At 33.5% G+C, this 27,261-nt stretch overlaps 1 protein-coding gene across 2 annotated transcripts in view; it reads left to right on the top strand.

The window, feature by feature from the left end:
* The window catches only part of LOC128998590 (uncharacterized), a 56,474-nt gene extending 29,557 nt beyond the window's left edge, over window positions 1–26,917 (top strand). The window contains exons 6-14 of one of the 2 annotated variants that reach the window (XM_054424795.1): window positions 2,247–2,304; window positions 10,588–10,693; window positions 12,160–12,287; window positions 14,709–14,889; window positions 16,656–16,736; window positions 18,088–18,226; window positions 19,172–19,464; window positions 21,653–21,924; window positions 22,371–26,917. In XM_054424795.1, the coding sequence (XP_054280770.1) occupies window positions 2,247–2,304; window positions 10,588–10,693; window positions 12,160–12,287; window positions 14,709–14,889; window positions 16,656–16,736; window positions 18,088–18,226; window positions 19,172–19,464; window positions 21,653–21,924; window positions 22,371–22,791 (1,679 nt within the window). In that variant the 3' untranslated portion in view covers window positions 22,792–26,917. Of the gene's footprint in view, window positions 1–2,246; window positions 2,305–7,950; window positions 8,119–10,587; window positions 10,694–12,159; window positions 12,288–14,708; window positions 14,890–16,655; window positions 16,737–18,087; window positions 18,227–19,171; window positions 19,465–21,652; window positions 21,925–22,370 lie in introns of those variants that run through there. The other variant, XM_054424796.1, reaches the window with a different exon arrangement.
* Window positions 26,918–27,261: the final 344 nt, after the last annotated feature.

Here is a 27,261-nt window from a genome sequence, read left to right as displayed (position 1 = left end):
TATATAAGGACTTATATAAGGGGATATAAGGACTTTGTTGTAATGGGTGGTTGGAACATGTAGGTATGTTTTGAACCACAATATCACGGGATTATCAGTTACATTGAAGCGCTACACCATTATTTAGGTTTTCCAACAAAATTCAAAAGATTAGGGCAAATACATTGCCTATCAATTTCACATGACAGAAACACACACAGGGTGGATGGAAATCATATAATTATATATTGGCACAGGAGGTAAAAGCTACAAGCACTTTGCTCAGTATGCAGAATGTAAGTCTACTTTTTATTTGGAAGTTATTGGCCTTACTTCTGTTTTCAATGCTGGTCTTTGCAGTAAAACTGAACAGGTTTTGAGTATGTAATATAAAATAGAACAGTTATTTTGAGAGGGATAAACGTTCTAAACTAAAATGCACTCTTTTATGATACTATCAAGATTACAAACGTAAGGAGGACGTGTAAAAATCAGAACCCGAATTATAACTAGTAATTACGAGTGTTCCAGGAGTCATGTACCAACCACAAAAACAAACACAGCAACAACAACAGTTGGTTGTTGTGTGTTATGTGGATTAAGGGTGGACAATGTCAGATCAAAAGTAGGATACGATTTTCTAAAATACAGATGACCCATAATTAATATTCCGGAAGTTCTTTAGACTTCTTTGAAGACTTAAATGTTAAGAAGGGAAATACAACTGTTAGTACTCGATGAATAACCGGAAAATAATAATGCATGTAACTTTTCATTGGCTAAATTTGTATATTTAAAATCCTAAATACTAACGGAGAGCGAAAAATTGCATTACTAAGGGAGCGCACAAAGGTCAAAATGACAACTTATATTGTTAATGAAGTCTTATATTCATTGCAATACAATATGTGAATACAACAAGCTCAAGAACTCTTTCACCATCAATAGTAATCTACATTAGATGTATTGTTTTCATTTTAAAAAAATATTTTAGCTACAACCGTTTTTTTTTTAAGTAGCCATTGCAATTCAGTTCTTAGAATTGAAAAGTTTCACTTAACAGCTGTTTACTTTCATAACAGCATAGTTTCATTTCATAACAGCATAGTTTTTCTCATAACAACACGGGTAACGGACCAATGAAGTACAAGGATAGAGAGAAAACAAGTAAAATTGTAATGCTTTGAACGTCAACTAATCAGCGATCAGTTAACAATTCTAATTGTTGACCCAACTTGTTAGTTCCTGTCGATACTCGCGTATTCTTAACCTAAGTTGGTGGAAGTTAAGGAAGGTAGATAAAACCATTGAGACAAATAGATTATAACTGGAGTCAGTACTCTCTGGTTAAATATTAGAGAAAAACGTGCCACTGTTTTTGCTGGTTTGTTTTCGGCGTTTCGTGTTGTTAGGTTGGCCATGTGATTGGTTCGTGGGATGCTATCAAAGTCCAATTCATTTTAACCTAACCATACTATTAATTTGGGGTTATCCGTTATTTCAAGGACTTGTATCAAAAATTTAATTTAATTTATTGCACGTTAAAACCTGTTTGTGTAATTAGTTATTTTGAAACATTATAAATTGTTTTTGATAGTAAATAAATACTAACTTAATAACCTCTTTTCAAGCTATGATTAATGGTGAAAATAGTCAAGTGTCCTGGTTTGGAGACATTGGATTAGTCCTAGGTTTAGCCCTATGTGGCATTTGATTAAAGAACGGCCATCGGCTTATGATCTTGTTATCCCCTAAACTTTTTCAGGGAGTTAATACGTTAAATAACGTATTATTTAACGAAGTTATACAAACACGTAATTGCATGAAATCAGCTGATTATACAATAAGTCGCTGCATCACTTTCAGTGGCAATGACAATAAACGAAAACATAACCTCTCTAAGAAGTCATGAGTAGTGATTGTTAATAATTAACAACCAGATTGTTATTAGTTAAAAAACGGTCGGAGGTAAAGTACTGTACGCAACTCGCGTTAATAGTCATTACGACACTCGTAGAAGTTTTTAAATTTTCTACTCTTGTCGTAAAGACTTACTTAACGCAATCGTTGCGTAAACTACTATTACCACTGCTTGTTCATACATATAAAGAATATCATATGTACTTATTGGTTTTCACTTCTTCGTATTATTATTGCATCAGCTTTTAGATGATATGAGCTACGTAGCTTCCGAGTACCAATAACAAACTATAGCTCTTTCAAGAAAACCTTAATGAAAACACTAATTAATTACTTGTAATTTTCAGCGGACGCAAATCGAGGCATCCTTGAGGAAGTGTCAAGAAACGTTCCCAGCTCTTCCAGGTAAACATTAGAAATTAAAGTTTACTAATTGTTTTATGATGCAAACTTAGTGAACTATTACAATCTACAACACAATGAAATAACAATATAAAAAATGATTCATTGCGTTTCACCCACTATTTCAATTGTGAAAAACAGTCTAGAGGTAACGTAAATTCAGTCGGTTCATTATAACCTAAACTTTGCCTTACCTAATCTAATCTACCTTCAAAGGACTTGATACAGCCACGAATCCACATAAAGTCCGACCTACCTTCCCCACATGCCTAAATAAGAGCTGATTATTTAGTTTCAAAACTAATTGATTTGATTCCGCATTAAGTCAAGTATAAACAGCTGTTTGCTCTCCTCACTCAGTCCTCTGCCCACATACGGACCCGACCAAACCACGCCATATCAGTACCGCTAAATGAACCTTAGATTCGTAATTTTAACCTTCGTTTTACAGACACTTAGGAATCTCATCAATTACATAAAGTTGTCAATATAATCTCTCTTCGGAAAGTTAGATGTAGTTGAATATACTTGCAGTGAAGCTGGCTTGTATTCTTTAACCGTTAGGAGCCTCATTCATATGGTCGTGTGGCTTCATTGTCAACAAATAATGCATAGGACATACATAGTAGCAATGCTGCATTTCAAAAAAAGCAAATATTGTAAATTGGCTGTTAGTCTAAATAATTAGCGACGTTTACATGCATTGTTCATTTCATTTTATTTTATTTCATTTATTTCCAACGGTAATCACCATTTATACAATAATAAATACGTTTATGGTACATAAAATAATTCAGTCTTATGAGTAACAATGATAACAAGCGGATTAGAACTAGAATTTGAAAACAAAAAAGGATACAACAAACAAGAAATCACAATGTGAAACAAGAATGGAGATTAAGAATAGAGAGGCAGTGTAAAACAGAGATGATAAAAATGTGAAATAGCAACCAACAATAAATATGAAACAACAACAATAATGAATAACAGTGAATATAAATATGAAACAGCAATAAACAGCAAAACAGATAATAAGCAGCAAAAGATGTAAAGTAACAATACCAGAAACATTTTTTTATTACATTATTTTTTGTGGCCCATTAGTGGCAACACCAAGGTAAATTAACTTTCAAATAATCTGGCTCAGCACAGAGACTTCTGAAGGAGGCAGTTGAACCAGAGAAGTCGATGTGTGTAGCAATTTGACTCCCTAGTCGATGCAATCTGGACAGGCCGATGAGGTAGGCGAAAAGTGTCGGCTGGGAGCGACGCTGGAAGGAGGTTCTGGAACGTGTCCCTCTAGGTATAGCAAGGTCAATATTGCGATCTTGTGTTCTTGAGAGCATTTGGATGCGACCAACCTGATACGGAGACCATATTACAGATCCATATTCCAAGATGGGGCGAACCAGTGATTTGTATAGGATCACTTGTGTATATGGTGACCTGAAGTTTCTTGTGGTATAAAACCCGAGAGCGAACTAGCCCTGGCCGTTATATGAGCTATATGCTGGAAAGGGCTAAGATCAGTGCCATCACATTTAACCATTAGCTGACGATCAGTGAGGTAACTTTCCAGCAGTCTCAGCAGGATCCCACTGACTCCATAACCAGCGAGCTTGGCGACAAGAAGACGGTGAAGAAACAACACAACAATAACACAACAAGACACAACACAAACAAATCAACAAACAACAAACAGAACAAGAAGATTTATGTTAATCAACGTATCTTATAAAAGATGACGAGATCTATTTTAAAAGGAACATGACCTTTCTGTCATGACAGTAGCTGCTTAAACACTATTTACTCTTTGTGCCTTTTTGTACAGTCTAAGTGTAGTGTTATTTTAAAAAATCTCACTCGCAAGTGGGCCACGGTCTGTAATAGGCCACTGCAAATCATCTGTCAAGATAGGTACTATTTTAGGCAGGGTTTCTGTATTTGGATGTTGGATGTTAAGAGCGCAATGAACTTCTGCAGATGAATAATCTGTTGGTTAAGAGAAATAATAGCCAAATTATAAATGTCACAATCAAATCGTATTAAAATGGCTCCTGGCCTAAACTTTTTTGTAATATAAAGTTTTATCTGTCTTGAATAATATGATAAAATATAGGCAAATGTGGTCAAAAAGGCAGACACCACCCCGCACAATAGATATAGATACAAGACAATTCAATAAGAAATAATCTTAAGAGTTACTGTGATATTAAGATTTTCCACTGATTTCGTAATGGCACGTTATATTGCAAAACATGACATGATGCAGAAGAAAATAAATTTAAAAATCAGAAAATAACATTGCAAATACTTCTTTTTGACTAATTCATCAACTCCCTATTAATGTGTATTGTTTAAAATACAATTTTAATATTAACAGCTGTTTAATTAATAAGTAGTGAAAAATTATCCATATGGCAATAATGTAAACAAATCTGGAGAGGGAACTTTAAAGGTCACTGGGGCAGAACCCCAAGGGATTTTACTTAGTTTTTCTTTTGATGGCTCATCTAAAGACCAAGACCTTTCTTTAGACACCTCTACCAAACTTTTACGCTCAGCCGTTCTCTCAAATTAGTGGAGACAAAGTTTCCAATTGAATAAATAGATTCCTCCATGTTAACCTTATGGGAGAAAACCCAAGTTTGATGGACGATCTTGCCCAAAGTAATTCACATTTCATAAAACCACTTTGCAAAACTACAGATCAGGGTCATTATTTTGACACTTAAATCATCAAAATCGGTCAAAAAATGAGGGAGGAATTCTGTTTACAAAAATTGGCTTAGCGTATTATGGATATGTTTGTATATTAAATGTCTAATAATGTCAACATGTTAAAAATACGCGGCAAAGGCATGTGTATGGTAATATAATTACTCAGTCTTTAAGAGTTATAAATCTAAAAAAGTTGCATTAGCTGAAAATTAAATAAAAACACACAATAGTAAATACGATTTGGAGCTAATACAAAGGTGTATCTAAATAAAGATGTATGAAGTTCATATTTATTAACATTCCACTACCGTTTGAAGATTAGTTTGGTACAGTCGTCTTTTTAAGAGCGATATGAATAGTCTCTCTGAAAGGCTAAATACCTGGGTGGAGTTACGAGCTTGAAATATTTATGCTTTGTGTAACAACATTAATAACTGTAAATAAGTCTTGTCTTTCGCATTTTCTTTAAATTTGCAGAACATTTTGTAGTGTGCAAAAATGTTAGAAATATATACCATCTAAATTATGTAAAGCCTGCCAGAATCGCCATACAATAATTTGAGGGTTGTATCTTAATTTTTAAGGGGTTATTAAGTAAAGATTTTAGCAAAAATACATCATCGGACCTCTCTTCAAACATTCTTAAATTTTCAACAATGAACCCCTACAACAAAAGTTTAATTATTTAATTGTGAGTTTTACTATGTGACGAATGTTCAAAGTTTAAAGCATATTTACATGAATAAAGCTTATAAAGCTACTGGTATGTGTTCGAGTACACATCAGTAGGTAGTTGGCAATAATATGTGGCTAGCACGCAGGATAAAGTAAATCGTTCAAATAAAATCGTTTGCACGCATTAGGGTATTCTTACGTCTCTTCTTTGGACAAACCTCATTGGTGTCACTTACCAGTGTCTAACAATATAGCTTATAACTATATAAATAACAATACCAATGATTTCCCCGATTTCACATACGGTGACAACGCAACACAGTAGTGGCATATATCTTACATCATGTATATAAATGTTTAAAAGTTATGTATATATTTTTGTAAAATATGTAAATATTATGCATATCATTTTGTAAAACGTGTATATAGGCAGACGACTTGACAATGCAGAATGCCGCCATTGTATTGTCAGACTTGGTTTGTATTTTAAGATCAAACCCTCTTAGTAACGTGAAAATTGTCTGTGAAAGAGATCATTGAGAACGAGTTCAAACATTCTGGAGGAGAATATATCAATCATAAAATTAAAATCAAATCAATGGATTAAAAAATTGATGTGTAAAATTTTGATATTCTCCTCTTTCTTACAAATACACCCGAACGTAAATTTTCAACCTTTAAAAATTCTATAAAATATTTTATGAGTTTATGTTTATTAGTTATTAGTTTATGATTTCACAATTCCAAAACCTTCTAGATCTAACACAAATGTCAAGTTTATACGTTCTAAATTAAAAGTCCCCAACTTATCCACGACTTCCATGTTCGTTCAAATTTTATTGTCAGAAACAACTTTCCAACACTGCAAATTTGAACTATTTTGCCCTGAAGTTTAAAAGATGAGTATCTCCTTAATTGTAATGGGTAACTAAAGATAATTGTTAAAATTTGTAAATGTCTCCATTTTTCTGTATGATGCTTCTCGTATAGAGTATTAAATCTTCGTATTTCCAATATAGCAGCAAACTTTAAAAATTGTATGTAACACCCTGAATCTTCAAGTTGAAAATAAATTAGTTTTATGGCCAACTTCTCTACTTAACAGGTCAGATACTGTTAAGTAATGTTTAATAATGAAATATATTTAATTATTATTAATTATATCGATTTTTATATAGATTATCAACAAACAAAATGACAGGTAAGGACTAGCGCGGTTTGTCGATTGATAAAAAAAGACAAATAAACACAATTATAAAATTATAAAGGTAGGCTGCTTCAAACATTCCAATAGGTTTTGTAGATCTGTCAAGTGAACACTAGCATAGAGTTTTGGACTAGATGGCGCTACTTGCTGGTACAATAGACTAGTGTTTGGTGTATCACCCTTCACACTACGTCGTGGAATTTGGAAGAGATTGCACTTGGACGAGATAGTACTTGGATGACATAGTAGGCTACTTGGACGAGATAAAACTTGGGTGACATAGTACTTGGACGAAATAGCACTTAGACGAGATGATACGATACAATACATGCAGGTTCTGTTTTACGGTTTTTAAAAGCTATTGAAGATTTTAAGCAATCAATTTGCTGGAGTTAATCCTTTGTAAACATGGTCGCTTTTTGTTTGTATTACTGGTCGTAACCATCGTCCAACTGGAATGCTCCTAAAAACGACATAAAAGATTACCTTTAACCTCTGATTTGAGAAATGTAGTTTCAAGATGTTTTTTATTGCACGATGGAATTCAAACCAGGTGGTTAGAAATGTGAAGCTTGGAAAACTTCGGGTGGACTCTGCACTCTCAGGAACTAAACGGAAAAACCTTGTTAGGAGTTTATAACAGGGCACAGGAGAAAATTTTGTTTTGTCCTTAAGTTCTTTAAGCCACTCAAAGTCCTCCTAGATACCTATATAAACACATTTATTCACCCTCTTTTCTATATAATTCCTAAGTGACACATTTTATTTCAACACTGATTCGGTAACAAAAGGGGTCAGAGGACACCTTCTGCGAAATCCACTACTTAGCTGGAATTACGGTGACGTTGTCTCGTTGTACTCGTGTGTACAGCGTATGACGTGCGAGGCACTGAGCGAATGTCTGATCGATATCGGGATATCAGAAAATTGTTTTCAGTCGTGACGTTGGGCGGTGGGTGCTCTCCGGAGTGGGCGGCCATTGATTCTCTTCTGACGTCACTGCGCCAGTACGGAACATGCTGTCCCATTCACCATCTCTTCGTCTCCTCTATCGTGTCGTAAGAAATGTGGTTTTGTTGTCAAATATGGCAATGTAGTGTCAAGAGTTGTTTTTCGCCTTCTTTTGATATGCAGTGGAAAGGATGGACACATGTGGTTTACCCCTCAAACACTTCCAATAAGTCTAATCCTTCCCTGACTTTCTTGGAGACCAGGTAATTTCTTCTTTGATGTCACTGACGAGTTCATAAGTATACTGAGTAGTGGTATTTATGAACGGTCAAATGATTTATAGAGTAAATTCACAGTCTGTTCAATCGCTCTTGTTCATGCTTGCAATATATTACTGGTATAGTGATCTTTTTTGTGTACCATGCCTTAAATAGGCATTGGTTTTCTTTTAGACCCTAAATTTCATTATGAACTAGCAATAGTTGTGTAAGAACGAGCATAACGTATGGTTAACAATACTTATTTATCATATGTGGTAAAGATTACAAAAGTTTATACCTTGACATAATTTTTCATAAAGGTAGGTTTAACATATTCTCTTCGTACTTGTTAGTTTAAAAAACTTTTAATTTGATACTTTCTTATTTACATTACGTATTTTAAAATGAGTACTAAATACCTCCTAAGGTAAATAACATATTTTCTACATGAAATTTCAATTTTGAGTTCCCGAATTAATATGACGATTGTAAACGGTAATTGTGGCTATTTTTAGAAGGTGAACAGGTCAAGAATTGTGGGGGAAGGGGCATACGTCAATGTAGGGTCGGTTGCCCACCCTCCTTACCGCCCCCTTTTCTCAGTATCGTTACAATCCAAATACTCATGGAATCCAACTGCATATTTTCAAATGTGTACGTTAGAGTTTTGGGTATCACACTATTACAACATAAAAGAAAAACATAATGGTTTCGTACTTAAAATATTTTCCGCAGAAAAACCTTTTTACTTATGATTTTTAATTTTGTTTAATAAAGCGAAGTGTGATTCTTTGAAAATGTAATAAGTACCTTACATAGAAACATTAGGATTCAGACAATTTTCAATGTCTAATTTAATTACCAAATCAAGAAACTGATGTTTTTCTTTTCTTTGATGAGGTTTTACATTGAACAATGGAAGATTATGACCTGATATATGAGAATAATTGTCAAATTAGTCTAGATTTTCGTGAATGAATATATTTGTTATAATGTAGTAATCCTTTTCAATTTACTTCCCGTGTCTTATAATTAATTTTAAATGTATAAGAAATAAGCTTTCAAGCTATAAAACAGTTAATAAGGTAGGTACAATATTAATAATATTTTGAGTCGTGGTATTCTGGTTCCTGGGTGAAGATGTGTTATATGTGTTACATGTGTCATTAAATAGTTTTATGTCTAAAATTACACTGTAAAATAAAAGATCACAGTGTATTCTATCGGGTCAGCGAAAATAATATACAACCCCCTACGCAACTATCAAAATATAATAGCTTTAGAAACTTTCAAGTTGTGTTATTCTTTTGAGCAAATGTTTATAAATACAGTTCAAAATACAGCTAGTAAATGTCAACACATTTAAGTAACAGTTTATTTACTCCATTGTTTTAGGAGTTAACACCTTCAGGTGTGCGAAGTATTTTCCCCTTTTAGGTGGAAACTTTGGTATTGAATGATCGGTGTTTAATAGAATTTATTTATAGAATATTCGGTAGACAATCTTTTTATACAGCCCAAAGGCTGGATAGGAGGTCGAAAACAAACCAGAATTATAGTTATTGAACGATTGATTAACATTGGCCACGATTTCCTTGCAAGTGTGTGTGAGCTAACAGAAGTTTTAAAGTATATTGTAAGGAAATGGCCCAAATCCTAGTCATTCTGAAACTGCTCAGCTTCACAGTCATTTGGATTTATAAATGGTTATCTTTTACTGTAATATAAACCATAACAAAGTTGTAGTACTGCTTTAAAAAAACATTTTTCTATTGACATATATACATGGTGAATATTTCATGAAAATCAAAATTAATATATATTTATATATTAAGTTTAGTCGACGCTCTTATTATGTTACACTTTTCTATTTTAACATCTCTATTAGGCCTATATTTTTGTAACTCAAAACGAACAAGTATGCTATAACTATAACAGCTTAAAAATATATATATCAATACTAATTGAACGCTTAGGACGTGAAGTGATGTAGGGTTAAAAACGACATTTCGTTCATTATATCCTCATTCTGATACTTTCCTACCACAAGAAGTTATGTTGCTTGGCGATACAGAACCGACCAAGTATGCTCTAAGATTTCCCAGCTCAGAATAAGTAAATTTCAAAATGATTTTCTTTAGATAGCATTATTTAAACAAATTCGTAGAACGTTAATTATTTTCTTGGAACACTTGGGGGCGTGGCTAGTGAATTAATGTTTAGTGCGTAATGACTTCTGTCTTGAAGCCCTGGGTTCACAAACCACCAAACACCAATGGCTTGATACCGGTAGATAAACATGCATGGATTTGATGATTAGGGACCTACCTGAAGCTGTAGAAACACCTAAAACGCGATACAATTTAAGTATCTCAGGCGAAAAAAATGTTGTCTATGTTGGGAGTATTCCCTCTTTTAAAATCCATATGGAATGTAATACAATATTGACGTGATAAATGATTTTTTTTTCAGATTAGTGGACGACCACGTAAAGACAAATATATTTCTTCACAGGCAGAAATCGTTCCAAAACAATGACTCTTCTCCCATCACATGCTTCGTCGAGCCAACATCAGAGGTAATATTTGCACATCGTTAACATTTGTTTTTAACGTAAGTTTAAGCTAATTAAACGCAAATCTATATTTAAATGTGTTATAGTATTGGGGAAACTACGTTTTTTGAAGCATCTTATTACAATTCTCAACAAGCGTTTCCAGAAATGCACAACCAGCCTATTCTTCATAAGAACTTTTATATTGCGAAACTTCACAATAACTTCGTTCAGTTTGCAGTTACTTTTGGCTACCTCATCGCTGTTTCGCGCAATATATCGTCATACTTAACTGTGAAAATGTCTTTTCTCTCTTAAATGTGGGTTAATATTAAGACAAATTAATCAAGGTTAGGTATTAACAAATTAACATGAAGGTTAGTAAAATTATAAATTGATCAGGCCTAGATTATAGCTGAGTTTTAAAACCATCACAATAGAAACATTTGTTGAAAAATATTTTAAATATATTATATTTCCTGCTAACGTTTCATAAATTTTTACTTAATGGTTGGAAATGTATTTGAAAAACAACATTGCTAAAAAATACAATTATATTTGGTTGTCATTAGGTATGTATAAACCAACAATAGAATACTAAAGTCGAAAAGAAATATGACGGTTTATTGCTCTAACCATAAAATTATAATCTTAAACAGTATTACTAGATCGAAGAAGAGTCTTATACTGATGATCAACTAAAACAAAAACACATATATCGTGGTAGTTAGTAGGTGCATCTTAGGTTAATCAGAGGTGTTTGTGAACACGATAACTCAACTAATTTTGTTCCGATTCTGATAAACCTTAGCATGAATGTGTGGAGATAGATAAGCTTGATTGAGTTTGCAAACCAAGGTAATGGGAACTGGGTATAGGTTTTTTAAATGATCAAAAAAAGTTGTTTTACATATTTAACCTTGAAAAATGGAAATGCCTAATTTTTATCGAAGTCTACGTGTAGAGCTAAAAACAAACAATTTTGTTAATTGAAGCATGGTTGTACGATTAAAGGTCACGGGAAAAAATTACAAACAAAGTCCCATGTTATTCTTCTAGAGAAAATACTAATGTCTGCATCCTGCTTGTGTTGTGGATGTATGTTGATCAAATTTAGCAAAATTATTTATTCCATCGCAACATTTCATCAAAAGATTTTCCTATATCGTAGCAGCAATTCTAAGCACTCGTAAAATATAATGTTATTTAAATAGGGAACAAATATGACTTATTTATTGAAATATTTTAATAGTAATTTACCAAATGAAAATAAGGACATTTTTTATTCTGATACTTTCCTGAAGTTGGTATCTTGTTTGTTGTCTTCCTTGGTTAATGTTGATAGCTTGTTCAAAAAGAGCAACGACAGAAAATATTTCAATATTGATCACTAATTGATCAATATTATATATTATATATATTATATACGACATTAATAATTTGTTGTTATTCTAAAAATAGTAAAACTAACAACTAAATTGCTGTTACAGGCAGTAGAATGCGAAGTGGCAGTAGAAATCCACCCAGGACCAAGTATTAAAACGACGACGACGACCAAAAGCGGTCCTCCTCCTCTTCTAAGACATGCAAGCGTTACTAGTCTATGCTCCAACAAAGGGTAAGCTTTAGTTTTTACCATATGGTATTACTCTGCTAAATATTATGTTATGTCGTGAGGTATTTCAAAGGTAAAGCCGAGATATGTGTAGGATAAACTAAACATTCCTAAGGTTTGTTACGAGGGGTGTTTTTTTAAGTAAGCACCGTTCTTGCATACAGTTCCGTAGGTCATGTGTAGCCGCAAAGAGGCGGCTTGCTGTTTACTGGCATCATTTGTGAGCAGAATGATGCCATTTGCAGATTTGTAGCGGATTTGTACGCTTCACTGTGTACCTGGTAAAATTTCAAAAGTTTTGAATCTCCTGCTGCATGCAAGATAAGGTCAGTGATACGTTTTTTGACAGCAAAGAACACATCCGATGCGGTCATTCATTACCACATTACTGATGTTTATGACCTTAATACGATCAGCGAGGTTAGGGGTTTTAAGGAATGCAATTTAAAATGTCCATTTTGGGAGAAATATACGATGTGAGGAAGAAGGGGGTGAAATGTTACGTCAAATCCTTACTGGAGACAAAACATAGATATATCATATCACACCTGAGTCCTAGCAAGAGTTCATAGAATGACGCTACTCAACCTCCTTCGTCATATTCAAAGCAAAGCCCTGTCAAGGCCGCTCCAAACGTTCTTCATCATGGATATTTTTACGGCTATTTGTAGATCCCCTAATCCATTTCAGCGCATGACCTTCACTCTGTACAATTAAGACCATAAACTTTAGTCATCTGGCGATGAATGTCTGCATCGGATATGTTTCTTGAGCAAAAAACTCATAACTTTTAATTAGCAACGACCATATTGCTAATTATAATATAGCAGAGACTAATTATAATATAATTGAGACACAGGTAAATTTCATACATGCGGAGAGAGAAATTATCATTTTAACATTTTTCTAGACAAACAGAAAAGCGTACACGCCAGCTACAGAGCTGCAAATGGCACGATTCTGTTCACAAATGCAAGTAAGCAATGAGCCGCCTCATTGCTGTGTAAATGGGAACTAATTTTAGGCACGAATGGTACTTACATATAAATTACCCCTCATATTTAAAACTTGAAAGAAACATATTTTAAAATTCATGGACACATTTTTAAAATGTTACTGTGGTGTGTAACTTGAAAAATTCAGTTTTTAGTAGCAAAAATATATTCAAGTAACTGCTAGGAACGGAAGAAAATAATTTTTTATCCTTCAATCAGATAATACTATTTCATAACAACTTCACTTTAAATATGAATACGTGAAATACATCTTTTCGATACTACTGTAGCATCAATCAAAGGTGTTAACAAAACTTCTGCTGAGTATTTGTAGGTTATTAATTAATTCTTCCAACAGATACACTTCTTTCAATAATTTGTAGAAATGGCAAGAAAAGTCAGTTCAATGCATTTAATAGTCATTTAATAATCAGACTAAAAACTATTAAATTAATAGCTGAACTTGATGAACTTAAGCCTAAATAATCGTAATAAAACTCAACATGTGGAATGGACTATTTTTATATATCTCAAGGTTGTCATTTATGCAAAGTTTTTCCAGGTTTTCGTAGCAATATTCTTTTTTGAAGGATTGCATATCTATATTGTGAATATAGGTAAAATTCAGTTTCGTAGTTAAGTCTTTTATTGTTTAATAAAGCTGAGATATGTCATGGGATTAGTCATCATAATGGTTATTTATCGATGTATGTTAAATGTTTGCAAACTTTTTACGTCATTACTGCAGGGTCACTACGGGCTGGGAAATGTTTGCTATACATACATTTAAACAACAACCATCATTTTTTTTTCTACTTTACTATTATTTCGACCCCTAAAAAGCATTAATAATCATTTCTCACATTGTTCACGATATAATTAAAAAAAAACTTTTTGTTGAACTTAAGGGACTCAAGTAAAGACCGGGTGCACTCGGTATCGCTTTTTGAGGATTGCATTCTACCTTCAAATTCACTTATCACAAGACGCAGTCAATGTAAATCCAAAAAGTATACCTTTTTACGTACGGGTTCATCAAAAACGAGTTCCTAAGTACATTTAATAAGATGTATACCAGGGAAATACCTTCCATGTGTTTTTCCTTAAAATATTATAAACCTTTCCACAAATATTAAATATTAAGGAATTATATTTTTTAACGTTTCATCCACCAATATTTAAGTGTCAATAAATGTAAAAGCAAATTCGGCACTTTTCCGTTATACCGACCACGCCAAAGGTTAGGTTAGGACAGTGACTACCCTAACCTAACCTAACCACACTTAAGATACCAACAATTGAGATGTGTTCGGTACAACAGAAAAATACTATTAATGTCAAATGAGCTCCTCACTGCTCGTCAGGCACTATAATGTATCCTACTATCTGCAATTTATAGTTTAATTACTCAAAAACTTATTTTTATTAGATGGGAGAATGCAGAAGAGGGAGAAGCGGAACAAAGAGGGTCCTGGAGGGCCTCCAGTACGGACTGGACAAAACTGGAGACTAGCCTTGATTACTGGAGGCAGGAACACTTCAAGGCTCAAAAGGAAGACCACACCAACTCCAGCAAAGTTAGATACAACGATACAGGCAGTTTGGAAGAGGTAGGATGCTGTACCGAGATATAGTCCAAGATAGAGTGAGATAGCAGCAAATTTCATCACTGGGGCGTGATGTGTGATTATTTTTCGAATGGTCCCAAGAAGTACTGAGGCAAAGCAGAGGTTGTAAATATGCAAAAGCTAAAGAAAGCTTTTGGCTAGCGTGATGAATTAGATTTCGTCAGTACACTGAGTTATTCTTTTACAAAACCAAATAAAAATTTATATTAGTAAATATTTAATTTCTTATTGATTCCGTATTTTTTCTAGCTAAACAAATAACTACTATAGAATATTTTCCCTGTTTTGGTTGATTGAAGAAAATTAATTGCATCAGATATTATTTTGGCAACGCTATGAAAAATTAAAGTATAACTTAGTTAATAAATAGTTAAACATTTTTATCTGTCTAAGTAAATATGACGGATATTTATTGTAGTGAAATATACAATTTGGTATACGATGGGAAACTAAAAAAAATCCGAATAATGATAAGCTAATGGGTTATTATTTTTATAAAATCTGAACTAATATTCGTCAATTTAATTTTATAAAAATAAAATTTACAGCTGATGGTTTTAATTCAAGCTGATTCCTTTTAACCCAGGGATTAGAGGTAGCTATGGTGTTGTTAAAGTTATACCATTAGCCTAATTTTAGACCAATAGCCTCGCAACTAATGTATTGGAAACGGCCGATTTTGCTGCAGATTGAAAAATCTTGTTATCAAAGGGATGAGGGGAAAGGTTCTAAGAGAGCAGGTAATAGTCCAACAAATCACAATAGAGGAATCAAGCTATATTTGAACGTTGATTATGTGACACAAGATATCCTACTAATCATAGATGATTTTTAAATGATGTAATTAATTAAGAAATTGGATCAGTCGCAGTATAAAATTTAGAATTGTACGATCTTTTTTCCCTACAATCACCCGACAAAGTGGACTGTCTTGTACTGATATAGTAAAGAAAGCTGCCAATTGTTGCATTTACCTACTTTGCCGCACGTTTTACTTTGTCGCACACCAGTATTCCAACCAAACAACACAAAACAGCGTGCTTTTATTATGCACGTAATCCGTGTACACTTGGAAATAGGTTGGCAACACTTAAAGATACTACGACATCGATCAGCTGTTGCAGTTTTTGCCATTTCGTTCAACGCTTGGATTTAACCTAACCTAAACGTGTTGTTTAGTGTTTGAAAGACTTATTATTTCTATAATTTATAATAACTGTAGGAAAAATATAATGTGTAAATCGAGTGCAAATTGCCTTTGCTGCACTCGAGAAACTTTCCACACCCGCCTACGGCTCGTGCGTAAACATTTCTCTCGTGTGCAGCAAAGTGACACCTCGCCCACTAGTTACACAAATAACTATTGTACCCTTAGTGTCTAGTGAAATGTTTTACTCCAAATCTAACCAGTCTCTAGTTTTAACTCGGGTTTTAGGTCTTGGTTTCTGATAACTATCAAAGCATGAAAGATTCTCTTATCCCCCAAAAGTAAGACTAGTATTTCTGTCCACGTTTCAGGGGACACGGTACCTTTTCCTGTTTAACGCTTTTTAAATTGAGATTCTCTATAAAAACATCATATTACATAAGGTTTAATATCGTACTAGGCATTTGATATAGTCTTCTTTTTATTTCCACAAAGTGTAACAAGGAGGTTTGCCTATATAGACTATAATAAGACTTTTTCCACAGCTGTTGGTTTTATTTAGCTATGATTTTTTTAATTTTAACGTGAATAACCTTTGCAGGTTAGCGTCGACAACTGTGTAGACTATTTTGTAGAAGATGAAATCATGGTTCATCTAGAAGCAGAGCGAGAGCACATGAGAGTAAGTATACTTAATAGTTAACCGTTACTTTTATTGAGTGATTATGATAGTTGTAGTAAACAAACCCATTTTATTATACTAATATGTTCAGAGGCTACATGAAACAAAAACTTTGTTTTATGTATTAAGTTCTAAGGTTCCATAATAGTTAAATACGTGCTATTACTATTACTTTAACGTTGTTCTGTGTTGCAAAATTACAAACTATGGTCATAAATGATAGTTGTTAAGGATGTCCTTGTAAGCTAAGTAAGTTGCTTGTGTATTTGAGTAGAGATTGAAGTCAAAGTGCTTAAAAAAAAGTTCGTAAAAGTAGCCTAAATCCATTTGTCGGAACAATAAACTTAAAGAATAAATTTAAAAAATGTTGATGTATCAAAGTTATGTATTTAATCGTGTTTACTTTGATTCATGCTGTATGAAATATAATTGATGTTTTACTCTGAAAGTGAAACTTAAATGTTACTATTATTTATTACCTGACTTAGGTACATTTTCACGTTTGGCTTATTTTAGTAGATTATGCTTATTCAAAGCCGAAGGGTTAAGATCACAATCCTAAACATTTTTCCTAATTCACCTTTACATAATTTGTGTGTAAATCTAATCGTTGGTTTCGATGGTTATTAGTTTAGTTGTTGGTTTCAATGATGATTTTTAAAATTATCATTGAATGATTATTATTTTTTATTGGTTGAGCTTTTGATTGCTTGTTTTACATTCCAGAAAACGCTTTAGTATGTTTGTGTTATTTTACTCTACATATATATTCTGAATTACGAACTCAAATACCACTGTCAGGAAAACTTGATGACTAATTTCAATTTTTCTGTTTACCAAAATATCTCCTTAAACATCTTAGATTCATTTCCTTGTTTGGATAACAAGTACTTAAGTTTGCAGCTACGTGGAAAAAACCTTTTTGAAAAATGTAAATGGTTCATTGTGAAAAAAATATTATAGCTTCTTCCCTATAGGGGAAATTTGATAGTTGACATTTATAGGGGAAACTCATGGTTCCTTTTTTAACCGTTGCCCCAAATCTAAGGAAATATGAACTTAACAAAAGCCTATGAATGCTAATCGCTTCTTTCAACGAAAGTTTTGGTAAAAGTTCAGGAGGGCTAGCATCTTGTGAGAACAGTGTTAGAGATTGCATTTCACCAGAAAAGAACCCCTTAATTACCATGACGTATGTAAATACACGGTAAATGTAAATAAAACCTTAACATTACCTATTAGTCCCTACTCAAAAACGTACGTTCCACTGCTCACATGACCTGCTCACAGGTTTATTGAAAGAGTTTTGTATGAAATCACTATAAATTTCATCACCATGTTGTCATTTTAGCAACAATATCGGAGACTTTGGCAGTTGAGAGCAACTCTGGAAGAAGATGAAAAGCCAAATGTGAAGCAACATACTCAGACAGCCGCTACCCAGCCCTCTACTCCGGCCCCTGGACCTAGCTCTCCTGACCAGTCACCAGGTTTGTACAAACAGGACCAAGTATAAACTACTTACTAAGTAGATGTAGCTTAATACTTGAGTACAAGTAATAACTATGCATAACATGGCAAGCACAGCTCTACAAAACAAACTGCAACCATCTTTCAGGGCCTATCTCCAATTGTTGGTCAGACATGCACTGATTCAAATAAAGTTCAGAAAAGAGTACGCTCAGGTCAATCCAAGTATCAACTAAATATATACGTAGTTCATATATGGAATACACTGCTTGTAGCATGTAGCCATTATGTAATTCAGAACTAAACGCAGACGTGGGATTGTAGTATGAAATGCATTTAGGTATGTTCTAATCCAAATTTTAACCCATTCAGATCCAAAAAGTCTTCTGCTACTAAAATAATAATTATTGTCCTTCAAACTTTTGATTTTTAAACCTATTTGCTCCGGTGTATATGGATGTCTATTGTCAGCTAAAAATCATGACTAACCAAGTTATACAAAAACCAAGATGAATGTTATGTCATTTGAGGCATATAGAGCATTTTCCATCATGAAGAGAGAGTTTTTCACGAAGGTAAACCGGTAATTGGTACACAAGTGAGGGCTATGCTCGCCTGCGCCACCATCTTGTGCAGAAGGTGTACCTTTCCCTCGTCAGCCCTTTATTTGTAATATTTATTGTTTTATATGTTTTATTTTGACTACAACACAGTAGGCCCTGTGGTTTTTCTTTTGTAATGTTCCAGCTGTCAATGGGTTCTTAAACTAATCTCATGCTTTAGGAAATTTCTCATCTCAGAACGGGATTAGATTCGGGATATCTAAACTGCCCACAGTAAATTCCTTAATTAACCACCGTTACTAAAATGAGTTTTAAACAAAGTAATCATGAATGTAATTTCTAAGTATTGTCCGATTTCTCTTTTGAAGAGACAAGACATTGTAATGCATTTGGTACTTCTAGAAGCAGAGGCTCTCGCAAGTCACACGACGTCCTTCGAGTCGAACACAGAACCTCTTCTGGAGGAGGGGAGTGCTCGACTCCCGCCGCACCTTCTGCAACTGCCATCCTACGAGACCAGGAGGCAGAACTACCGCAACATTCTCAACTGGAGACTTCGGAAGATGGAGGCAAGAAATGCCCGGAGACACTGCGGAAGACAAACCTCCTTGGAGGACACAAGCTTTGACTCAATGGACACTGTGGATACCGTGGACACCGAAGAGTCATCCACTGACGCTAGCCGGATTGACCAGGTTGGAAACCCTAGAAAGACGAGGCACAGTTTTCCAAGTAACATGAAATTCAAGACCTGATAGTGTCTGTATGATAGAAATATTCTGGTTTCACTCATCTGATCGATTTTGTTTGAATGGGTGGTTTTTTGTTTCGAATTTCCCATATAGAGAATAAGCTATTAGCTATTGACGTAGATCGAATTCATATACATATATATATGAGTTTATGAATTCTACGGATATATACAATTCTTTTATATATATGTGTGTGTTCGTTAGCACGACATATTCAGTTAAATACATTTGATCTCAATAGGGAATAAATATGACTATTTCAAGGGAATGTTTTAGTTGAAATCTAGCCAGGCAAATGGAAATTTGCTTAGTTAGCAGGTTTGCTGTGGCGGGGGTATTTATTTTTATGAATAGTTATTTCTATTAAATGAAATATAAGGTGTTAAATATTTAATTTTAAGCTTAACAATTTTATAGATGGTAATGTCTATTTTTTTAAACGTTCAAAAATTCAGATTCCTTAACGATAGGTAATGTATTTAAATTTGTTCGTTGCTAGGCTACTCATCCAAGACACTCTAAGATCATATTTTTTCTTTGATAGTGTTATCACATTATTTATGTCAATACTACAATTACGGTATTATTTATAGTTAATTTTTTTCTGTCCTGAACTTGGCAATAATTGTAGACAATGTCAAAACTAGTAAACAGTACGGAAAGACACATTTGGATCACACTCACACTAACTCTCACACTGACTTTGAGAAGATTATTTTTCTATGCAATTATTTTTAAATTTACTGTATACCTGAAGTAATGTTTATGGAAATTGACAATTTGATTATGAAAAGATACATTTATTGTAGTTTTAATGACTGTAGGCATATATTTCAGTCTTACAAAGAATTCCTTTACTGACAAAGTGGAAAAATTATCCCAGTTATAACTGCAGCTTGATTTTAAAATATGTGTACCAACAGTCATGTATACTTCTTATAAATCAATAGCATACGACATAAATTTAATCATGGTTGGCCAAATTTATTGGTAGTGAAGTTGGGTTGTTAATTCTGAGAGATGTTACCGGTATACTTTTTGAGATAGCAAATATTGAAGTTTATTAATCAAATGCAGAGAAGATAAATATGTATTAGCTAGTCCCAAAAAATTGTGTTGACAGCAGTAGGCCTATGTAGAAAATGCAGGTCCATCCATATTTAAAATGAGATGGTTTTGAAAACCAAAGACAGAATCAGTAGACGTGTCAAATCAGGAAAACGTGTTAATTGACCAATTCTACTCAGCTTAATATGTTTGGATGTTTGAATCCAAAACGTACAACACAACAGACCCCTCCTGATTTTAAATGGGGTTAAGTTTTGGAGATTTTTATTTTCGTTTCAGGGTGTCAAATTATGTTTTTAATTTGACCGTATTACAAATTTTGAGACCGAAAAATCAGCAAACATAAAATTATAACTGAAAATATTGACATGCCTGAAAAAAAAAATTAAAACAACAAATTGTGACATTCCAGGTAATAACCATAAGCATAACGATGTATGGTATGCTCCACAGCCAATTTATACTGTCAAATTGTCTTTGGGAAATAGCCGTGTCGTTGAATTGGACAGAGAAGCAAGGTACAAAGGAAACTAGCTTATGAGTCTACCGTGCGCTTTCAGCGCTAGTATATTGTGCCGGAGCTGGAAACATACTTGTGACGAGCAAGCAAGTGTCCCAGAGCGAGTATTGTGTGGAAATTCCTTTGGCACAGAACACAGGGTCTTCCTCTACCGTGAGCGTTGTAGTACATGAGGGCGAAGGGGGACGGGTTTGGACTTTGCCAGAGGCACCAGTAAGTGTTGCTAGACACCACCTTAGTGTACTATTGGATTTTTCCCCTTTACCTTAATTCTCTATGAGTTGGCCAAGATATTGACCTTCTGAATGAATTATTGTAGATAAAGATAAATTGCTGCTGCGCATTCAAAACTTTGGCTACTACCTTCACCAATCCAACGACGCTGTCATTTCCCGAACAGAAAGATTTTAAAATAAGTACAAAAAATTGTTCTTACCGATAAAATGGTAGTGGTAATTTTTCAAGTGCTGTAACCGAAAGTATAACGATTAATAGTGTAATACCAAGCAATAACAATTATTACGACAAATTCTGATATTTCAGGCTACAACCAGTTTCGAGAGCACCACGGACAACACTGATAGCCCGAGTGAGCAGCAAGTGCACAGATTGCAGCATCTGAGGGCAGACAGCGGGTATCGTAGTTTGGAGAATCCAGCACCCAACACGCTCAAACTCCTCTACCCTCAGCAGCATGTAACGAGCAGTGAGGACCCTCACGCCCTCAGCCATCGCATACCATCCCTTGGAGACAGCTTCGAGAACGTATCTGAGGCCGAGGAGGGCATCTCTGTCATCGACATCGATATTGAAGGGTAAACGTGTTGTTGACTCAAAGGCATACCTCATTGAGCTGTTCAATTGAAAATTCCTTTAAAAATGATTACCATAAATTTATTGACTTTCTTCTGGCTATACAATTTTGAATAGAACATGTTAACGTTTACCAAAACATTCTGAAGCCTATGAGAAATTACCACTCAACCACTACGTTTTGACCGAATAAAAAATACATGTATAAAACATTTATAACACGTATCCACATATAAAAGTTCAAACGAATTGTATTTTTAGAATCTTAAGAGATCATCATCAAAAAGTAAATTCCTAAAATTAAGATATTATATTTATGTCCAAAGTGTTTCGTCATGTTTTTTTTTAAGTCGTTACCTCAACTATATCAAAATAACATTAATACAAATGTTCTCAATACATTTTAAGGATTGTATCTATGACTATTAAGAACGTTTTATCTTGACAGATGTTCGAGCCAGCACACCACGGAGGAAGTAGACGAGGGTGTAGGAGGACTGGGATCACCTCCAACTTCCATCTATGAGAGTCCTCCCTGGGAAGGTCGTAGAAAACCTGGGGGTCAGCCTACCTCTAAGAAGAGAAGAGATCTGAGTGGCAGCACGTGTCCACCTTCAGTGACCTCCACCGCGACGGTTCGTACCGAGTACACCAGGGACTATTCTGTTGACGAAAAATCGGACGCTTTGTTCCGTGAGTTCAGCAGGTGCGATTTGGACAGTAAGAGACAACATCGGCTTACTGCGTACAGGAGACTTCTGGGGCCTTACCCATACCCCAAGTTGAGTGAGCCCCCGAGTGATGACGTCACTCTTGCCTCTGTTCCTATCATCAGAGTCGCCGACGAGGAGTCTTCTGACCAGGTCTAACCCAGGTTCAGCGGGCGGGCCGTCGTATGTTTTCTGTTTCTAAACGGACGTTGTTGTGTCTCACAGTTTGTATCGTTTGAAACACATTATGTTTCAGTTACAATGTTATACAGGTGTCATTTTGTATTTTTTAGATCTTTTCGATGTTGGATCGTTGTTTACGTGGATCTTTGTCTATGTCGCACAGGAGGTCACCATATCACTGCGTGAGTGGATCAGTGCCTCATATTTGTTTAAAGAAGTTCTGAGTGTTAAAAGTCATTGGAGCACTGGACATTCGCTCGTTAAAGTCTTTGTGATATTTTACTAGTAATGATGAGCTTCGTGACTCAGTCAAAATATGAAGCCTATAAAAATGTCCTTAAACATATACACTATTCAAACGAGTATTCATTCCCATTGATCATTGATGGTTATATGAGCGACTGATGCTTAAGCATAAAATACAAGTGCCCATAACAAACAAGTTTTCCCGTCCAAATTTATAACAATTTAAGTAAATTTTGAACGTAGAAAGTGTTTTCTATTCGAGATACCAAAACATTAGTTACCTAATCTGATTGGAAAATTAATTGAGTTTGGTTGAATTTATCACTATAAACTTCCAATTTTCAAATCAACTTTATTTAAACTAACTTTAATGTAGATTCTTTAGGTCGGGGAAGATTACGAACACTTTTGGATAATTTTTTAAGTACAGTTAACATAGAATAATGCAGTTTAGTTTGGATTGGCCGAAAGATGGGTATACATGTTCTAAAATTTTTTTATTGGTGGAAAGTGTGCTGTATTGTAATAAAATATGTTGCTTGCTCAAAATATCATACCCTTTATAGTAGGCCTACTTTAGAAAAGATATTCATGAAAACCATATTTTTTTGTGAATCAAAAATTCATCGTAGACAATAAGTTACCATTGTTGATTGCAAAATTCAGTCATTCCATTTTCAAACCTCATGTCGAACGATTTACCATCGTTACACAAATCATGTTTGGGTTTTCCTACCAATCTTAATACCATATCGAATGTATAATTTGATACTGCTATTCGCACATTGAATAATGTGACTTTTGTTGATACTTTTATATAATATAGTCTAGTTTGATTTGACGATACTACTTAACTTCAACAGTGTAAATAAATATTATAGACCAATTAGAAAAGCAATCCTTGTTTGTGTTAAGTTGATCGTATAGTATAAAATGGTTGATCGTAATATCACTTTTCCAACGATATCTTTAAATTATTAACTACATAATCGATAGTAACGCCACAGTTAATTGGTTGTTAATACCTATTTATTAACACACATGTGTCCAGTAGAACTAATGTTAAGGCAGAGAGAATAGAATGGGTATATAAACTCTGTGCTGTGATATAAACATTTTAATAACCCATCGCAAATATTTGTAAAATGGTTGAGAACACACCACACGAACTCCAGAGTATCATGTTTCTTGCACAAGAACTTTCTATAAAACTCTGTCACTCGTAAAAATTAAAGTGCTTGTATTGAAATTTGATCCAAAGCTTTAGTTAAGTACGTTTGGAGTTTCCGAACCAAAACGATCAATTCTCAATGAATATTGTGAAATTCTGACCAATGTAATTTTACAAAGGCTACAAAAAGAGTGACTCAAATTATAGAAAGCCTCTTAAAACGCTATTTTATAAATGCTGTAACTTGATCATGTCGAAACCTGCTTTCAGTATTTGCCAAAAAATGTGTCGATTCATATTACTAAATTATAACACTGTTATTTAATTGAACATTTTTTATACAATTCTCTTTGTAGATAGTTCGGATGAGAAGGAATTAGCCTAAGTAAAGTCAAGAATAATACATTTTGTAAAATCACGAAACTAAGATTGGCTTTCCTATTTATATTGGTAAGCAAAGTGAAATAAGTATTAACATAATTTTCTTTCGTTTGTTTCAATTGAGTAATTAAGGAAATTAAAGCTTTTTAAACATCGTTATGTTATAAGATAGTATTTTGAAATCTATATCGTAATTTTAAATTAGATTATCACAGATGAATTATGTTATGGAGTGTCTCCAATGATTAATTCTCCAATGTAGTTAATTCTTTTTATATTTAATTAATTATTTCTACCAAATAGGACCTGTGGATTTATTAGATACATGAAATGATATCTAATTTGTTTTCAATCAATATGCAAAACTAAAAAAAAGGCTCAGGTATTAAACTTTTTTGGGGAGAGCTTATGCCATCACTAAGGTCATTTTGCATTGGTTATTTAAGATTTGAAATGGTGGATATGTCATCCACATAACAGAATCTTATGTGAAGTTCCACATAACAGACTATATTAATATGTTTTAGATTTTAAATTGCCCTGAAAAAATTACCGTACTGATTTGTTTTTAAATGTACAATTTTACTGAAAAATAAGTAGTTATTATGTCAAATAAAATCCCAACTCTAAGTCACCACTATTTAAGTAAACGAATTAATACAAAGTAACTTGTCTCTATTTTACAGGAATATCAACTATCATTATATATTTTCCTTACATATAACTCCAGATATTTCTATAGAATATTGCTATACTATATTATGTAGTTTATCGCTTAAGGTTTTTTTAATAAGCAGTTGACTACTTGTATGGTATAAGAGGGTCAAAGTTAGAAGTAGTTGAACATATGGGGCACAAAAGAATAAAATATAGTTCTGTCACAAAATGTAACCCAGACATGTTATCTGAGGTCACTTATTTATACAAATTGGTTAAATTTTAATTTTAATACTCAACTGCTTATTTTTAATAGTCGTAATATTTACTTTCTACTTTTTAGAGGGTTTTTCTGTAATTTCTTACAATAGAGCACAAAATCTACAGTTTTTTATGGTTATTTGTCTGTGTTACTTTAAAATTGGACGATAAATATGACATTGAAAATTATCATGAGCTCATAGAATATTTTCCCATTCAATACTACATTCTATAATTGATTATTTATTATTGCTATCGAAAACGTTATGGAAATTGCATGAGTTGCTAAAACCAAAGAAGGACTCGTTTAACCCAGCCTAAGTACCCACATTCAAAATATTTTAATAATTTGATAATTTTTTTGTACTTTAAAGAAAAATATGAACACACACAATATCTTTACTTGATATAAATAACCCACGAACACTAGAAAAGACCCGGTATGGATCTTAAGCATAAACAAATGACTTTGTTGGCCCGAATCCTATACTAATAGCATTAACATATGTTTTGGCAGTTCCATTTAAGCAATGCAAATTGTGCAATTTAAGCAAATTGTGTTTATTTACGGGCCAAAAACGTCTATTGTTTATGTTTATGATCCATACCGGTATTTTTCTAGTATTCGTGTTAATAACCACACGCAATCTCTTAAACCTTCGCAAAAACACAAAATCTTTTTCCATATAATCGATTGCCTAAAAATAACCAAAGTTTGTGTAGGTGTAAATTTATTTTGATGCTTATCTAAGTGACATCCTTTACAAACTATTGGTAGAGAAAAATAGTTCAGAAGTTTCCTCAATAGAAATCTTGAATGAAAGCAGTGCTTCAAAAGTACTGAAATATTGTATATAAAGTACTAAAATTATCAATACTTTTGATTATTGTGTATTATAAATGTTATTTCTGGATCTAATCCCAGTTCTCAACGAAACACCTTATCTTTATAATGCCTTGTAAAACCTAATATTCGTAGCTATTGGAAAATAGTTCAATGCGAAATCAAACCCAGAATTGAACCAAGAATACATTTAACATATAGGTTGATAGTTTAAAAATGTTATTTTGGAATTAAATCTAATTTAAAAAAACTAAACATTGCTTAAATAAATGAATTACTATATAAAAAAACTTTTGTTCTGTTTAGCTAATCCTTTGTTATAGGAGATAGGTCGTATGTCAAGGAGCTATGAGGGTTTTTAGTTCCCTTTATTTATATTTAACTTGGTTGTCTGCACTTGGTCTTCTCATGAGAGTTGTATTGTTACTGGCATTATTTACTTTAGGAAATGTTCTTTTCCTAAGATACATTTAGCTTTAAAATATTTCAAACTATTTTTATTACAAAATGTACTAAAAATAAAACAAAATATTTAGATCTCATATCGTATCATTTATTTTCCTGTTCAAAGGTGGTGTAGAAAATTGTAAGGGCTAGTTGTTTATTTTATAGCTTATGTTACCTTCCATTCAAACGAAGAATTTGGTTGTTTAATGTGTAAATATAAAACCAGACACCAAGTTACCCAGCCTCATTTGATCATACCTTTTAAAGTTATGTTCATAATAAAGAATGAACATACCTTCAATTTGAATTTGAGTTTGGAGTTGTACCACATAATTACTTGTAATAAATTAGTGTAACACGTGTCCTGACTGCAGAAAAGTATCTGGTGATAAAGAGAATACACACACTTAGGTGGTAAATTCAGTCCTGGAGGTGCTGA

The sequence above is a fragment of the Macrosteles quadrilineatus genome, unplaced genomic scaffold (genome assembly GCF_028750875.1).
Source record: "Macrosteles quadrilineatus isolate MER2022 unplaced genomic scaffold, UCM_ALF_1.0 Scaffold_7__1_contigs__length_78375512, whole genome shotgun sequence".
Lineage (NCBI taxonomy): Eukaryota > Metazoa > Arthropoda > Insecta > Hemiptera > Cicadellidae > Macrosteles > Macrosteles quadrilineatus.
Note: the sequence above shows the minus strand (reverse complement) of the source record. Positions and strands in the feature narration are given on the sequence as shown.